This window comes from Lates calcarifer, linkage group LG16_LG22, assembly GCF_001640805.2.
Source record: "Lates calcarifer isolate ASB-BC8 linkage group LG16_LG22, TLL_Latcal_v3, whole genome shotgun sequence".
Classification (NCBI taxonomy): domain Eukaryota; kingdom Metazoa; phylum Chordata; class Actinopteri; family Centropomidae; genus Lates; species Lates calcarifer.
In genome coordinates this window covers 16,331,067-16,349,637 of record NC_066848.1, presented here as the reverse complement: position 1 = coordinate 16,349,637, position 18,571 = coordinate 16,331,067, and the positions used below count along the sequence as shown (strand labels likewise).

Genomic DNA, 18,571 nt, shown 5'->3' with positions numbered 1-18,571 from the left:
GGTATAATTACACTTCTACGGCTCGTTATTTTGTCAAAACTGAAAAAGATTTGTGGACAAAATGCACTGAATGCACTGTTTCATTCAGTGACAGACGAAGATAAAACAGATGATTTGAGTTAATAAAATGAGTAAAAATGCAAGAAGCAAGAAGCATTTTGAGGACTAAGAATATGTTAGAATTCACATATGTTGCAGCAGTGTAAAAGCTTGTCCCCTCATCTTCCACTATCTTGCCTGTCCAGATCTGAGTAAAGCAGTGGCCAACGGAGGGATGGCTCAGTTCCAGGAAATGATGCGGCAGCAGCTGGAGAGCTCCATGCACACCGAGCTGGAGAAACTGCTGGACACCACCACAGGGGCCGAGAGAGAGGTACGCTAACACTCACTCACTCTCTCTGTCTCTCGTTCTCTGTCTCTCCAACCATCTGGTTGTGATTTAGGGGGTGGTGGGGGTCACACACGAACACTGGGAAAACACAAAAGTGACACATACTGTAGCGCAGTGCCAATGAGGGTCCCACCTACATGCTTACAGACGCAGTATATGTCATAAAATTGCAGTAGGCGAGGTTTTTAAGCAAACATTCACCCATTTTGACAGTCTAAGTCATAATATAAATGCGTCAATAGAGAGACCCAGCCCAAGTGAGACCTAGTAGGTTCGTCATGTTTGCCCAAAAAGAATTCTGGCATAGGGAGTGGACACTACTCACACTACCCACAGCAGCTGATTAATCAGAACCTAAAGCTGAAATCCAAATTGTCTCCTAAACAGCTGCAAGAACACTAGACTGACCATGATTTCATCTGTTTCTTTGAGTTTCCTTTGCTGTAAAACAACCATGAATCTTGAGACAAACAGTCAATAAAAATGGCTTGTCTGAAAACACACACACACACACACATTCAAACACACAGGTTTGGCCAGTTGCCTCTGTCAGACATTAACCAGGCGCTCTCAAACTGCCGGCAATCACAAAAGATGGAATGATACACAGAGAGAAAAGGTCAGAAGGGACAGTCTGTCACACACAGGCGTGCCCTGTACTTTGTACACACTTTCACTCAAGTGGGCTCACAGAAAAAACTTTTGTATTTGTGGTAAGCACTAACAGTTATGTAAGCAAACTGTAGAGAAGCATTCTTAGTTACACACTGGTTGAACTGAGCAGGTCTCTGGTGTAAATAGATACAAATATAAATGTAGAACAGATCAGTGACAGGCCACTTGCATGGTTATTTATTTGGCTTACCCTCCCAGAATAGATTTTAAATACACATTTGAAATCAAGTATTTACATTTTTCAAGACCTTAAATGTATTTTAAATGATTTTTATTATAATCTTTGTGTATCTATTTTTGTGCCTCATAAGAATGCAAAAGCAGAACAGAAAGAAGAATTACAAATTGCTAAATAGAAAGGAATCTTACACATAAATCACCAAGGTGGTTTATACAATCATTTTATCCCAAAACAAATAAAACCACGAGGTCCAGGATCACATCCTGACGCTGTCACATCCACAGCGGTATTGTACACATACTGTACATTACAATCATCTTCATTTAGTTTGCCTACCTAACTAACATTTACTGTGTATCTTCATTGCACTTGACTGCACTTCAATGCACTGATTTTGTCAAACTTTGTCTCACTGGACAGATTTAGTACATGGTGCTTATTTAAGGTCTCCTACTGAACTGAAGCTTTAGTGTTGTCCCTCACTTGTAAGTCGCTTTGGATAATGGCACCTGCCAAATGATTAAATGTAAGTGTAAATGTAAATGCATAAACTGGTTGAGTATCAGTGTATAACTGCAGAGATAAAATATGGTTAAGTGTTAAAGCATGGTGATCTTGCAGCCACGATATATAGTGGGTGACAAAAAGAAATCAGCATCACGAACATGTAATACCAGTGCTCGGAAAATTATAATGTTCCAGTTGACAAAAGATAGTTCTGTAATTACCAATGGCATCTTTATAATCAAATATGTCCACCGATGAATATTAAAGCTTGTTCAGCAGCACCACATATTTGATCCATCTATTATACATCCATTTCATTGTTTAATTTCTCACTTAGTAAACATACTGGTTTCACTGCAGTGGCTGCATTAGCAAGCAGAGGTTAAACCTCTCGTGTCATTTCCAGATGATCAAGCCCACATTTTACATTTCAGGCTTCAGCTGACTGTTATGACTTTCTACGAGTACAGCAATTAAAGTTTCAGTTCCCAGATTACCAGCTGTATGAAATTTAGGATGAAGAATAATAACACTGGTCCATTTTAATCTGTCATATTTGTGGATGAGCTAAATTGTGTTAGTGACATGGCAAACTTCAGCCAGTGTTTCTGGAATGAATAAAGGCTAAAATATTGTAAAATCCCTGTGTTTTACAGGTGTCCAAGAAAGACTTTGAGGGCTTCAAGAATCTTTTCCACAGATTTCTGCAGGTGAAAGGACCATCGGTAGAATGGATCAAGATACAAAGACCTCCAGAGGACTCAGTAAGTGTGTTTTTTCTTTTTTCTTTCTTTTTTTGGTGTTGTCATTTGAGGGAATGACTTTACGTGTTCATGGTGAGAGAGAGAAAACCAGATTAACATCATTTACATCTCAAGTAAGAACTTGTCTTTGTTTGCACTTAGCTCTTCATGTTTCTGCATCTTACAAGTAATGATTGTTAAAAAATACTTAAGCAGTAGTGTGCTGCACATACACAAAAGGATTAAGCCAGGCAAAGAGTACACACACATTGTCAGTTGGATCAGGAGAAACCAAAGCCCAGAAGCAATAAAAAATACTCCAGGAAGTAACCAACATTAAACAGAGAACAGAAGTCATATCTAACCAGTGGACCAGTGTTTGTGGAGGCGTGTTGCTGCAGTTACAGGTAAGATGATGAACACCATCCAGGTAGTCCAGTATGAGTAACCGTATCGAGTATCGAGTACCGAGTACCGAGTCTGAAGGCTTATCAGATGCCAAAACAGTGTATTTTAACAACCGTGGAACGTTATTATGGCAGCAATTAGCTGTCATTTTATCCACATTCTCAGAGATTGCAGGATAAACAGTAAAATGACGTGGCTCACATTACAAGGTAATCAACCTGGAATGCACACTTGCATGTTTTGATTGGTCAGTGTAGAGTGTTGCTGGATGGCGTTACATTGCAGCAAAAGTTGTGCCAGCTTATAATAACGGTACTGGTCTGAATCCAGGCAGTAATAGAAATGAGTTACAGAGATCACAGTCTGCACTCCATCAGACTTCAACATTGCTCAATAAATGTAGAGATCTTGCTTCACTAGGGCACAGATCGGAAGTGACTAGTGTCTTTTTATTTAAGTCACAATTGCAACACCTCTTTTCTTGTCATTGGTGGCTATGGATGTGGTGCACCATGTGGGTTAAATTCTGAAATGCAAGCAGCCACATGAAGCTTTTCACAGTGAGTCAGTGTGTTTTAAGTCATGGCTTCAGATGATCAAACTCTCATCCCAGCACCTGTCATTCATTATGGTGAGCTGTCTATAATGAAACAGCACCCAGCTTGGAGCTGAGGCATCAGAAGCATCAAACAAGATGAAAAATGAATTGATGCTCATCCATACTTTTGCCACATTTTATATCACTGTTCTTCATTTCCTTTCCATTGTGGATTTTGGACAACTCCTCTCACATCTGGTTGCACCCACAGCAATAAACATATGACTCAAAATATCCTGGACACAGGCAAATGGGATTTGAGCATATGTTGATTCAATTAGAAAATGATGCAACACAATAACTGGAAATACAACTTTAAACCAGACTGGAATTCACAGAGGGCAGTATGTGGCAATCCATTTATGACCATTTTCCATGACCTGAATGCCTCACTCATAAGATCATCTGGCATCACTCCTATCTTTAACCATCTCAGTCGTTATTATCTGTGTATAATTAAAGCTTGATTAATAGAAGCACAGAAACTCCTGGCTAAAATCCATGTGGAGTCAGTAGAAGTCAATGTTTTGTCAGTGTAAGAACACACTATAAGTTACCTTCTTCTATTTTTAAATGATTACATAAACAAGTGATGTTTTGTATGAGTAGAGGTCACTTTAAAAAAAAAAGCCTCTACTTTCCCAATGACAGCCATCTATCTCTCATAATGGCCTGTCATTACTTGGTATTTGTCTTTAAGGTTTACTTGACTGAGACAAACAAAACTTTAAATCATTCATCTGTTTTATTGATCCACTATAAATCACTCATTCAGTTCATGGTAAATGGTTTCACTCCATTAAAATGTGGTTAACTTCCAGAATCTAAAAGCCTTTTGTGGACATTTGTAAATCACTCTCCAATAACATGTACAGAGGAGTTTTTTTATTGTCTTACTCCCCAAGGTGTAGGACAGGTTAATTGAAGTACTGTAGACTGACAGATTGGGATCAGATATATTCATATTTTATATACTGCTAATACGTATGTATGGTTAAATCATCATCTGCAAAGAAAACATAGCTGTAAAATGCGTGCAAGTGGGGTAAAAAGTACATAATGTAAATGTAAAATGCAGTGGTAATGTAATGTGATGGTGAGATAGACAGGGTATCATCCAAATTCAGAGATCAGATTGTGCCATATATTTTTCCCACACTGAAAAGTATCCTACTGACTTTAGAATGCCCCACTTAAATGTTCCATTACTTACAGTATAGCAGACCTCTGTGGACTGTACATCGACTGTTCACTATCCTCCTGGCAGTACACTAGACAAACCACAGGAGCCCAAGTTTCCTTTTGATGGAGCTGTGGGTCGGTCACCTACAAAGTCAAAGTGCCAAGTCATCAGTGTTTCTTTGTCGGTCATGCAGGATTTCCTTGTTCTCTTTGACCGGACAAGCACATTTTTTAGGTCTTCCTTAGTTTTCAGTCACAAGGGATGCTTTCAGCACTCTCTATTCAGTTTCCTGAACACTGGGCTTTACATGTTTTGTGTGAGCTTCAAAGTGCAAGATTGAAAGGTTTTAACGAAGTTAAAAAAGTGCAAACTTATCTGATTCAGTCTGATCTCAAGGGAGGATCCCTGAAGTCTGAACAAAGTGTTTTGTGTCAGTCAGAGAATGCTGAGCAGTTAAGAGCAGAACTTGAGAACAGCCAGTAGGTAAATGGAGCAGCAGGAGTACATGAGTCTGAGCGTTGGTTTGCAGGCTGGATTTCAAACTCTGAGAAACTTCTTTCTTTTTCTCCCTCTGTGACTTTGTGATGAACTCAGCCAAATGTGTCGGTGTGTATCATGTGAAGCACTTGAGAAAGGTCTTATGTGTGTTCTTATTAATTACTTACTTTGGAAAAAAAAACTGGTAACATCTACACAAACACAAAGTCAAAAATGTATAAATCATATCTCCTCATTTATTTTTAATTCACCGGGGAGTTCCTTGTGTTCCTTGTTTAGTGTCTCACCACAGAACGGATTTACCCTCATGTAGTTTTTATTTTGTTGCAATGGTGAAAGTACGACAGCAGAACTGAAAACTGCAGCTGTGTTGTTGTTGGGAGGTAAGATTACCACAAACATACTGTGGCAAAACACACATCACAGTAAAATGAATGAATGAAAAATGTGGCAACGTCAGGACTTTGGTAAAGCATCATTAATATAATCACACTATCACATGCCTAAACAAAGCCAGAGCCTGACAGGACAATTAAATTGTGATTACTCGACACTTTATTCAGTCTGTGCAGTTCTCTTTCCGTAATAGTAGTGAAAAACAGGGATGCATGATGCATGAATTTTAAGGATGCATGTCAACTAAAGTTAGACTGATGTTGTGGTTATTGTTACTGTGTGGTATTGAATGTATGATGCAGATTGTTTTAATTTGGATCAGATTCTTCACCAGCTTGCATGAATCAGTTTCACTGTTCTGTGGTTTCATTCAAAGTCACTTAAAAAAAACTCGTATCCTTCCACTGACACCCAATGATTTTCATATGTGTCCGTTCCTAACACTGCATACATACACATACAAGGGAAGTGCAGTTTCTGAGGCTTTTCCACCCTGTTAAGATGAAACTTTTAGGAGAACCACTGAACACATCAAATGTTGCTTGAAAAGTGTCATATTGTAAAAACACTGAAAATAGACCAATATACAGTACAAGGTGATGTCCACTATGTATAGAAATGAACTCGCCTTTACTTTTAGAGGCTTGAAAGGCTGGAGTATCCAGTATTTCACAAGAAAACTTGAATCACTCTGTGACACAAGTGGTTTCTCAAAACCCCATGGGGATTGACACTGGATCAAAGCAGCATCTCAAAAGTAGCAAAACTTAAATCTGGCTTCAACAAACATGATAATAAAACATAATAAATAAAAGAAATAAACAGAACTCTTTAAGGAATTGTCTTCCAGTATAATGAGGATTTTGTTTACTGTGCTCAAGGAAAGAAACCTATAATTCCTGACATTCCCCAATATCTCCTCTACTAGTACAAACAAACAAGATTTGTTGCCCAGTAGGAGGTTCTCCGCTTTTCACACTGTGGTCTACATCCTCTTTCCAAAGAAAAACAGGTTCAGCTGGTCTCAAGCCAGAGATGCTGCTCTCTGGCATTTGTCGGCCATGTTTGGTTCTGTCTGACTGAACACTGACAGAACTTCCTCAGTTGCTCGCCTGGCACTGGGCTCCTTAACCAAACACACACACACACACACACACACACACACACACAGTGTCATCAGTCTTTCTCTCTTCAATCTGCAGCAAGCTAAAAGTAACTGCAATAAACTCTGATTCTGAGCCGCCTCGTTTAGTTTTATAAACTTAAAAGCTGGAGAGAGAGAGTGAAAGAGAGAGATGGAGAAGATTAAAGTTGAAGAGAGGAGCAGGAAAAGATGAATGAAGTGCAAAAAGAAGAGGCTTTGCAGTGAAATTGAGAGTTACATAAAGAGAGACGGAGGCAGAGAGATTAGAGTTTGGGGGAGGAAAGTGGCGAGACGAGAATTGAAGCAGGGAACACTAAGTGAAATAGAAAATGACAGTTATGCACAGTAATGAGATGGGGGAAACGGGGCGAGAAAGAGAGAAACCGTGTGTGTGTGTGTGTGTGTGAGAGAGAGAGTGTTGATGAAGGGAAGAGTGTAGAGAGGCATCATTTGGCAGCATCCTATCCCTGTGAGTGAGAGTAAAGGAAATATGAGAACACAAGGTTAAACTAAACTTTCTTAGCAACAGCTGCCAAAGATAGCCACTGGAATTCAAAATCTCCCCAAACCAGATGAATTATTCAGCAGCTTTTCGGCCTGTAAAGCCAGTTTTGACACAGATTGCCCACTTGCTGCTGCAACCAGTGGAAATGACAGGCTGACCCGCCATGGCAATAATTAATTGGTATATTTTTGGCACTTAAAGTCATTTTTCATATCGTGCAAACGACCAAACGAAATGAAAGAGAAGTGGTGAGCAGACACAGGCAGAAGAAGATGGAGCTCTCTCTATGGGCCCCAATCACCAGATAATATGCTTTGCCATTTGAGCCTCATGTTGATGACTCAGGGCTCCTGGTTTTACCAGATGCCTTCACATCAGATAATGAGTGTAGAAACTGAAGCTTTTGCTTTCAGTTGTAGCTGTATTCCTCCAATCTGACATATTAAGAAAACTTAATATGATGTCAGGTTGCAGGGAACAGTGATCTTCATTATTGATTAATCTTTTCTGGATTTATCTTTTAGCCTAAGAAAAATCAGATAAGAACAATAAGAACCATACTTCACAATCTTCGGTTTTCCTGTTTTGTCAGACCAACAGTTCAGAAACAAAAGATGTTCAAAATACTGTCATACACACACGAGGAAAGGCAGTTTATCATTTCAAGTTCTGTATATCTGTTCTGTTTGCAGGACACCGAAAATGACTTAATAGCTGACAATGACAAGAATGTTGCTCTGCTACCAGATTTCACAAAAAGACAGAAAGCAGCATAGCAGTATATCATTATACAATTAAGGTGTGGGTGTGACTGACTCAACCAGTCAGAAGAAACACTGGATTTACATGATATGTAAGTTTAAGTGAAGTAATTGTCTCATTCTTGTAGTAACCTTGGCCAAAATACTGTTTACACTGCTGACAGAAAATTTGCATGATACTGTCATGGACCAGTGGTGCAGGTAAAACAGCAGACTGTGCAAACACAGACATCATCTGCTCAGCTGTTTGAAAATACAGCTGACCTAACCCTATTTTAATACAAGATCAGAGGTCTACCTAGACAGCGGTTTTTAAACTGTGAACTAGATTGCTGACCACAAATTAAAATCACTATGTAATAATTATGGTTAGTTATTTTCAGTTAATGATATATTGCACATTGGCAGACTGCATTCAGATGTGTTTGAGAGATACTGATGTCACTGTGTATTTAAGTCAAACCCTTCAGATAAAATTCAGATTTAACTGAGCTAGACCGTGTCTGAAGATATTTCCCTGTCTCCACCATGGTTGACTTCTCTGTGCAAGTCTAGGGCTACAACTAATGATTATTTTCACTATCAACTAATATGTCAATCATTTTTCAGCTTCCTGTTTTGTTTTTATTTTGGGTAAGTGCACAGTTAGCCTATGCCATTACCATAGCAACCAATGCAGATAGGTTGACAGTGCCTCAGCATGTAAATCTGACCTGATCAATTGAGAGTACTGTAACACTGTGGCCTCAAACATTTGTTCAACCCTGTTTGCAGGGTCTTGAACACACATACAGGTATAAAAATGTTCAGTTTTTACAGTGAACGAATGACTGAGCTCTGCTCCACTCACGTCCTTGGGTCGAGGATTGTAAACTGTATCCTTTGCAGGCTATAATAGAAAATGTTGGAATGTCAGACACAATCATGCAGGGAGAGTTAACGGCATGCAGCACTGAGAGTTGTAAAAGGTCATACCGTGTGTCTGTGTGTATGTTGGAGATTTGAGGAGGTAGAGACAATTTCCTGCATTGTTGCGATGCTGCGGCTTTGTCTTCTCAAGGATAAGACTGCGGTTTCTCACATCTTGAAAACACACACACACACACACACACACACACAGATATATATATCCACAGCGTGTATATATATATGTGTGTGTGTATTCTTGAAGAGAAAGATCTGAAAGGGGGCAGGAGGATGCACCAATCTGGCTCAGTGACAGCCACGCAGTATAATCTTTATAGGACTGCATCAAAGTGTTTAAGGTGGAGTGAGTGCAGGGTATCCACATAGTCAGGCACAGACATGATGATTGATTGTACAATGGTTTTGCTCCTCAAGAGGAAAAAAAAATCCAAATAGAATTTTTTTTTTTTTTATTTTCAGATTATGGGCCAGATGTTCAAACTGTTAAAAAGTAAGATGTCTTGAGTCAATTGAGTGAGTCATTTTTGTAATACAGGAAATCCACTCCTACACTCCAAAGACACGTCACCTTCAAATCAGAGGCCACATCCAGGAGGCACTGTGCTAATTTTCTTACCACTGAAAATAAGTCAACAACATATTGAACATCTAGTTCTGCAGTTCTCTCAGTTAGATCAACATTTGATTCCACTGCACTTTAGTGGTAATGTTGTAGACATCGTCCCTCTTCCACTGATGCTGATTAACATGCTGCGCAAACCATATTTTAGTTGTATAACATCTCAAATCCTGCTGGCGTGTGTGTGAGTCAATCCAAAACCATAATCCATCACTGGGCTCCCTTTGCTACAGATAAAACATGCTGTGGATTTCTTTTAGGTGCTCACTCCGACAGCTGACAGCACATTGTCAGTCAAGGTGGATAATAAAAACAGGAGCCTGCACCAGAACTGATTTAGAATTAAAGACTGGAATGGCACTTGGTAGAGCATACAGATGTCATAACCGCCCCTTGAGCTGGATCTGCACCAAAATGTAATGGGTTGCTCTTTGGCCCATGCCCCATCCTTCAACAAAGTTTCAGTGCAAATTGGTTCTGTACTTTTTGTGTAATCCTGCTGACAAATAAATAACCAATCAAACAAACCAGCAAACAGACACGGGTGAAAACATTACCTCCTTGGTGGAGGTAATAATAAAGAAGTAGGTTTAATCAGCAGCCTGGTCAAAGAGGTGTTCTCTGCAGGCCACTGAGTGTTGTGTTAACTAGCAGTAAACACACACACACACACACACACGCAGGAGGGAAGGGGAAAAGTAGTCCCCATCTGTACAGTCTTGGAAAGGGAATTGAACATCTGGGAGTGAAAGCTGTTTCCCTCCGGGGGTACAGGGGTAGGATGGGGATCCCAGCTCAAAGAAAATTCACTCAGTATGACTAAACACACACCAACAGCTCCACCCTTCCCCCTGATTTTCTTGCTGTCTTTTTTTTAGTATCAGTCAATGCTGTTGTGTGCTGTGCCGTCAGCAGTGTGTGCCCCATCGCCTATCTGCGTCATTTTCTTGCACGTCCCTTGACACATCCTAAAAGCTTTGACCATGAAACATCTTTTGCCCTCCATCGTGCCTGCTTCCCATCTCTGTGAAGGACAGAGAGTGAGTGGCAGCTGCGTCGAGGTTGTCCGTTGTGTTTGTAACCGCATCCTCCGTGTGGGGTGAGGAGGGGTGGGAGGGGGGGCAAACACCAGAGGAGAGACCTCTGTTTCCATCATGAGGTCTGCTATGTGTCCGCTGTCACTGATTGGTAGCTCCTGTGCTTTTAGCAGGAAAAAACACAGGGTGACCCCCGGCCTTTTGATATTCTCTCCCCTTTCTCTCTCTCTCTCTCTCTCTCTCTCACACACACACACACACACAAAGACAGCACTTTAGAAATATTTTAGAAATATGCAGGCAAACTCACACAGAGGTAGATTTTCACACTGACCCGCTCACTCACATCCTAACAACAAAAAGCTGTTGTAACATCTGGTTAGAATTTAGTGTCCCTGGATGCCTCTGCACATTGCTCGCAGTTTTTTGTCTTGGTTTTAAGAATCTCTCGTGAAAGAATGAAATTCATTCAAGCTGGATTAAAAAAATTTTGAGGTGAAACACAACAGTGGGGAACCAGTGAGTTTCTGGTGAAAACTGCTCCTGCTGCAGATTTGGAACATTTCTGTGAATTTACACAAACCACTGTCACATCCTCTTTCTTATAGTCCCCTCACTCCTTACTGCTCTGTGGGAGAGAATGAAAGAAGTCAATACATGATGTGTGAATATGCTGATGTGAGAGCTGGAGTATTGACCCAGTAATGTGGCTTCACTCACTCACACACACCATACTCCAATGATTTGTGCTGCCTTGACAACAGAAGTGCTGAAGACTGTACATTAAGTCATTGTGATTGCTATTATCTGCACCATTCACACTAAAACATGCCACAAAATGTGCGCTATGTTGTTGTGTCTTTTGTATTTTACGCATGCAGCATTTCTTGTTTCAAAAAAGCAATTTGGAGCAGAACAAATGAACAATTTGTGACATTTTCGCATTTCCACATCCATTCAGCCCCATTACATTACTCAACTGGTAATCAATCAGCCCACACTCGCAGCCATTATAGGTTCTGCTCTGCATCTCTAAAAATGTTAATATCACCAGTTTGTTTGCAATAAGCACTAAAAATCCTGTTCTCCCTCTCTCTCTCTCTCTTCCTCCTCCTCCAGATCCAGCCGTACGATAAGATCGCAGCTCGAGGCCTCCCAGACAACGTGGCTGACAGCTTGAACAAACTGGTGGTGGTGAAGCTGAATGGAGGCCTGGGCACCAGCATGGGATGTAAGGGCCCCAAGAGCCTGATCAGCGTCCGCAACGAGAACACCTTCCTGGACCTCACTGTGCAGCAGATTGAGGTACAGAAACTCTTCAGTAACAGACTTTAAAGGCCTTAAAGAGTGGGGCAGCACTCTGATGGGGGATGGCGAATAGAAATTGGAAGGCTTCATTGTCCAATAGCTCTAAAATACACACCTCAGTCTATAAAATGCTGTAAAAGAATTTAATAGGCAAAGACTACTGTTGCCGTTGCCATCCATCTTTTTGTAAGATATCCTCATGGGTGACTGTTTTATTCTTAAAAGGGATTTACATCATTCCTACGTATCATGTGTTTTGTTTCGTTCTTACAGTTCTCATCAGCATGGCAAAAGCCGTGGGGGAAAAAAAAAACACTGGAAACCACCTGCACCCAAACGGCAGATAAAGTTAGCAGCTAGCTGATTTACAGTGGAGCATTTAGCAGCTGAACAGGCAGATGTATTTCTTATATCCAATTCAAATGACCAGAGACACAACTCTTAACAAATGCTGCTGTTGTTCCATATCTGCCAGGTGTAACAGAAAACTGTATTTGCCATATTAGATGCTAATATGTCAATGCTAAAACATGGCTATAAACATCAGTTCTTGTAGGATTTAAGTTAATTAAATTCGGTTGTAAAATATTACTTACTTCACGGACACAGGTGGTACTTGAACCAGTGCAATTACACTGCCAGCATCTCAAACTGTACGCTAATAATAGAAGACTTTACAGAGATTTGGTTTTTTTGCAGAAAGGCAGGTCTGGTTTGTTCAGTCTGTGGATTGTTTTAATTTACCAGACCACATTTTTACTGACCTGGTTCCAAATATTCTTACTGGTCTCGACTGTTTGGATTAGTTTAAGAAATTCATACCGTCCGAGTGATTTGAGTGAGTGAGTTGCGCCATACCTGCCTCATGTGCTGGCACAGATTTAGCAGGACAGGCAATACCAGACTGACTTATGAGTGACTCAGAGAAAGTGGGAGGACTACTCTCACTTCTTCACAGCGAAGGGCAGAGCGGAACTGACACAGGGTTTTAATCACGTACACGCAGGAGTACATTTTCACCCAAAACTTTTCACCCTGTCACCAAACTTTACTGGTGAAAGAAGCAATTTAAATCAGGCATAAAAACCATGTAAACTGTTTATGGATCTAGAAATATTGACTCCATTCAGGCTCTCGTGGTCTCTAAGCTCTTGGTCGTTGTTCTCATCTCACAGTGTTTTTTTCAGTTGGATGTTTTTATTTTTTGCTGTCATGAAAACCCCCCTCCTGCGCCCATAAATACATCAGTGGATAATAGCTTTAATTTGATACTTAGCTTTAGTTTAGAAATTAGCTTTAATTTTTACAGCTGGCAGCCCACCTTTACAGACCACATTGTTACTGTGGTCCAGATTTGGCAGCAGGATAGTTGCAAGTTGCCTAACTCATGTACCAGTGAAATGGCTGGTTGCCACACCAGCGCACATGATGTGGCTGTGATGTCGGGATAGGTGGAGCAGAGGAGGAGGATGTGATGTAATACAAACATCTGCGCCTTCTGGTGTTGTTTCGCCCTGATGAAGTGATGTTTGAATAGTGTCTGATAATCCCTTAATTGAAGCTGAGACTTATTACTCCAAGCGACAAGAAGTACAGAAAAATGTTTCCTTTCTCTACACAATGTTGCGTATGTAGCTTCCTCCAGACACAAGCCTCTTATTACTACTCTGAGGCGCCAGGGGAGAGACATGCGCTTTTTGAAAAGTGGGTCTTTTGAAAGGAGTTCAGTGTGATATCTGGGGGGAGTTGTAGTGAAAGAGGATCTGTTGGCGTGCGGAAGGGCAGGTTTGCGGGATTGGCAGGGAAACAGAGAAAGCTGTGTTGGAGGAGAGGAGTGTGTGTTTGGGGGGGCATGTACATATTTGTACCTGATCATACATCAAGAAATGGCATGTACAATAAAGAAAAAAAACCTTATTCCCTGTGTAAGCCATACAGTCAAGCTCTTGACTCAGATTGGACTACCCCATACTGACTACAGTTAACTGATTCATTTTAGGAGAATTAGATACTGATTGAAGTGAGGTTAAAGTTTTGAGACAGTTTTTAGCCTCAACATTAATTCAGCTATCACAAGTTTGTCAGATGATGATGCCAGAGCTTTGGAGTGTGCAGTGTAGTGTAACTGAGTTTATATTGGGTGTGTGTGTGTGGCTGCATTGTATTTGTGTGTGTTTCATAATGGCCTCTCGGGACGCCTCTCTCCTCCCGACACACTGCTCTCTCTGTGTCCGAGCCGCTGCTCTCCATTTTCTGCTCAGGTCTGGTCAGATTACCTCCTGACTGAATCAGCCTATTTAGGACGAGAGAAAATGGATCCCATGCGCACGCGCGCACGCACGCACGCACGCACGCACACACACACACACACACACACACACACTGACCCCATAACCACGTCTCCTGTGTGAGAACGGCCCCTCTCAGCCACCACGCTGCCTCACGCAAGTTTATTTTGGACCATTTCAGCAGAAAGACCTGTACACCCTCACTGAGAGTAGACGTGGAAGGTTAGATAAAACTCAGGCTTACTGGAATGTCGCCACCTGGCTGCTGAAGATTTACTGCCTCACCTGAGTGACCGTCTTCTTACTAGATCTGTTAGGTTAAGAAAGTTAAGTAAGGAAGTTCCTAATTTTCATGTCTGTTTTAAAACAATACATGCCCATACTTTATATACAGGTGTTAGGTGGGATGTATTAGAAAGTTTCTCTAAGGTATTATGAGATTTGAGCAGTCTGAGTTTGACAAATCAAGTGGATATCTTCCAAAATTTCAGTCTCTTTAGCACAGAATTTTGTCTTTGTGTTTCTCTGGACAGTATTTCCATATTGAGCTGCAGAGGAGCTCTATATGAAACAAAAAGAGGGAATATCATGCTAAAAAGTCAATCATTTTATAAGATACATTTATTATTTGTCAAATTCAGACTGATGAAGCCGCAGAAGAACCAGAAATGTGGATTCTCCCCTTCATCTCTTATATTGGAGCTTGATAAGAAGGTTCATATGAACAGGAAGAATTACTACAGCAAGCAAATATATTCTCACCTGACTATTGTTCTAAGACAGACTTGGGCATCTGTGGAAGCCATCCTTTCAGGAAATATGAAAGTGGTTGTTTCAATCTTATATGCAAGTCTTTGCTCAGGATATCTTGACATAGTCCACAGGTACAGGGCAGTTTTTAAGATCAGAGCTCTCCAGACCTGATGTGAGTCATCTGTAAAAAATGCTGTGCACATTGAAACATCTTTTTCTATCATCAGTTACAGAAGCAGTCCAACAGAAATACTTAATCCTGGAAAACAGGGCAGCAGCTTGCACTCAGGATGCCAGCAATATTTTTAGTCCATCAATCAATTAGGTGAGAGAAAAGTGAATTGGCAGCAATTTTGATAATCACTCTGTTGTTTTAGTTATCCTTACGCCAAACACCCACTAAGGTGAATATCTTTGAGTTTTGGGCTGTTGACAGCTGTCTGATAAAATGAGATACTGGATTCTGGTAAAAATTAAATTTTTTGACTATTTCTTGACAGTTTATAGGTCAAACAATAAACTGTTTTTCAGTACCTCCCCACCAAAATCTTATTCCTGGCATAGTGGAAAAGGATTTGAAATGACATTGTATTCAGTAAATGCACAGTGCTGCACAATAGCACTGGTTACTGGCTCAATACAGGACAAAATGTTCAAAGCGGTCATTGTCATCCTTCCTGTCTTTACAGCCATGCATCCACTGTCACACCCACTGTCATACTAGAAAGCAGGTTGTTAGGTAATCCTTTTTTTAGTTTGTGTGAGCACACATCAGTAGGGTGAACTCTTTACATCTTGTGAAACCACCAGCTCCAAGGAAAGGTGTGGGGAAGTTTTACAAAGTCACATGATATGTGAAGTGGATGTCAGGCCAACACCCATCCTGGTTCATTTATAACAAAAATATGTTCTTGCTTTAGTGTAGAGAAGTCTAATCATTCAATCATTTTCTGTCATAGGCTGGAAATTCAACTTTTTAACAACTTTCTCACAGCAATGTCTCCCTACAGATTCATATCCAATTTCTCATCTTTTTCCTCCACACACTTTAATTTTCTCTTATCTTGGTAACAAAAAAAAAGCTTCCATCTCTCCTCAGGTATTATTTCCCTCCTTTATATTCACTCTAATCACGCAGAAATATTGTCAGGACACTGCCTCCTGAGCTGTTGTTCTATTCAGTATTTATTATGTGTCGTACTGATCCAGGAATTCAATAGTATTTCTTTGTTGTACTCCGTGTTAGTTACTGTATTGTCAGCTACTGTCACTCCTCATATAAAACCGAGCTCAACTGCTATGGCGGTCACTGAAATACATACATACACATACACATACACATACATACTTGGATACACAAATATTTACTTTCCTGGTGCCTAAAAAACCTGCCTGCCCACTATTACACATTCTAAACTAAAAGGCATAGCCTAAGCACATATACGTGTTAATTTAGATTTTTGACATTTCCATCAATCTGCATTATCTTTAGCTTTAACATTGTTATACCCCCAATCAGTGTTGTTGAGGTTTACTTTGAAATGTGTTTACTGTCTGTTGCTGCATCCAGGATGCTGCTGCTTAGTCAGTCTTCCCTGGATAAATAAAGCTAACTGTAGCTGACATTTATATACCCTGTGTCTGTTTTCTAACGTCCCACAGCACCTGAACAAGACCTACAACACAGATGTGCCCTTGGTCCTCATGAACTCCTTCAACACAGATGAAGACACAAAGAAGATCCTGCAGAAATACACACACCACCGCGTCAAGATACACACCTTTAACCAGAGCAGGTGAGAGAACACGTTAATAACACGTCACATAAATGATGTGTTGAGTGACAATGGGCCCAGTACAAGCACTCCTCTCAGTCACTACGCTGATACACACAGATACATCAACCGATACTAAGTGGATGCTGACTTGGACATAGATCACACAAAAATCTGTATCAGTATTGGCAGATTTATCAGACATTTTCACTACCAGTTAGCAGCACTGAACCTAATACTCAGCTTCCTCTTATAATGAACTGCTCCATATTCAGTATTGTACAGTCCCCTGCTGTGTGCTGCTCCTGATTCTGTGCTAAAACTGTCAAGAGCAGCAGCATCCAGACAGGAAATGTCATGTAATGTATGGAAAGAGATGTTAATATTTAATACCCTGGTGTCTCTAATTTGTCAGTCAAGTGGAACTCGCTTTTTACTATTTCCCTTGAATTATTTAGAGCACTTGTATGTTGTGTGCCTGAAGGAGTGTAGTACAAAGCAGTTTTGGACAGCAGCAGGGTAGCTCTAGGATGTAATGTCAGCACAGAGAAAGTGGTTGAAAAGCTGAAGCGTCAATCAATAGGAGAACGAAGAGAAGTCTGTGGTCGATGTCGTGAGAGTAATTCATAAAAGGCAAATTAAATTCAGCTGCGTGTCACACTATCTGGTGTTATGGTTTATGAGAGGAAACAATTTGTTTTATCCACCCTGACAAACCCAAAAACTGTCCAGCCACTTTCATTTATTTTTTAGCCAAACTCCCTTGTTACCTGCCAAAGTGATGAGCAGAATAAATAATCAACATTCAAGTTCATTCTAAATGCACATCCTGCTAAATATACTGTCACTAATACAGCTATCCTCTTCTATATATTAAGTTAAAAAAAAAAAAAAAGCAATAAAGTACACCAGTAGTAAATGACAGAAATATAATCAGAAACTATACTAATAATTGGTTGGTTGTTACTTCTTTTTATGCAAGTGGAAAAGAAAATGTTTTCAGCCTCTTTTATGTGAAGATTTCCTGCTTTTCTCTGTTTATATCATATTAAATGGAATATTTTTGGGTTACAGTTATCAATTACTCAAGAAAATTATTGGCAAATGAATCAGTGATGAAAATAATCATTAGATGCTGGTGTAATCACACAACTTTGTCTTTTTAGAGTTGTGCAAACAGAGGGCGCAAACAGCTTATTGGTACTCGACACTGAAGTTTTAATATTTGGCTTGGCTTCTTTGGGGTGGAATTTAATACAGCAAAAAAATCCAGCAGCTTCCTTAAGGCAGTGCAGGTTTGGACAGATTCCAACAATGTGTGTGTGTTCATACAAATGTGTGTTGCTAAAGCTTATGTCCTTATACAGTAGCAAGACTAGGACCTCTTTGTAACATGTAGGAGGCCTCAGCAGTCTGTGTCAAACAAATCAGGTGGATATCTTTAGTTTCAGTCTTTTTAGTTTAGCATATCTATATATATTAGTATCTATATATAGCACTGTAAGCACATGCACACACACTTACATACCATGATACATCAGGGGCAATTTAAGGTTCAGTATCTTGCCCAAGGATACTTTGGCACACAGACTGGAGGAGCCAGGGATCAAACCACTGACTATGTGATTTGTGGGGAACCCGCTCTACCTCCTGAACCACAGCCACCCAAATGTATCTTAACCTTAAGAAGAGGTGTGAGAAAAGGCAAACTGACTAACTAACTAGGCAGCAATATTGGATCCACAACAGGAAAATCATTTCTATGGAAGTAACAAAATGTTCTCAGACTTGGGTCTGAGATAACATAAACCCTTTGAAGTCTACAAACTCATATCAAATCCACTCATCTGAAACAGTTAGCGGGAATAAATCCT

At 40.3% G+C, this 18,571-nt stretch overlaps 1 protein-coding gene across 3 annotated transcripts in view; it reads left to right on the top strand.

Moving 5' to 3' along the window:
• The window catches only part of ugp2b (UDP-glucose pyrophosphorylase 2b), a 31,198-nt gene that overhangs the window by 2,852 nt on the left and 9,775 nt on the right, over positions 1 to 18,571 (top strand). For all 3 annotated transcript variants that reach the window (XM_018661372.2, XM_018661383.2, XM_018661363.2), the window contains exons 2-5: positions 246 to 373; positions 2,411 to 2,518; positions 11,693 to 11,878; positions 16,585 to 16,718. In XM_018661372.2, coding sequence (XP_018516888.1) covers positions 275 to 373; positions 2,411 to 2,518; positions 11,693 to 11,878; positions 16,585 to 16,718 — 527 coding nt within the window. In that variant the 5' untranslated portion in view covers positions 246 to 274. The remainder of the gene's footprint in view (positions 1 to 245; positions 374 to 2,410; positions 2,519 to 11,692; positions 11,879 to 16,584; positions 16,719 to 18,571) is intronic.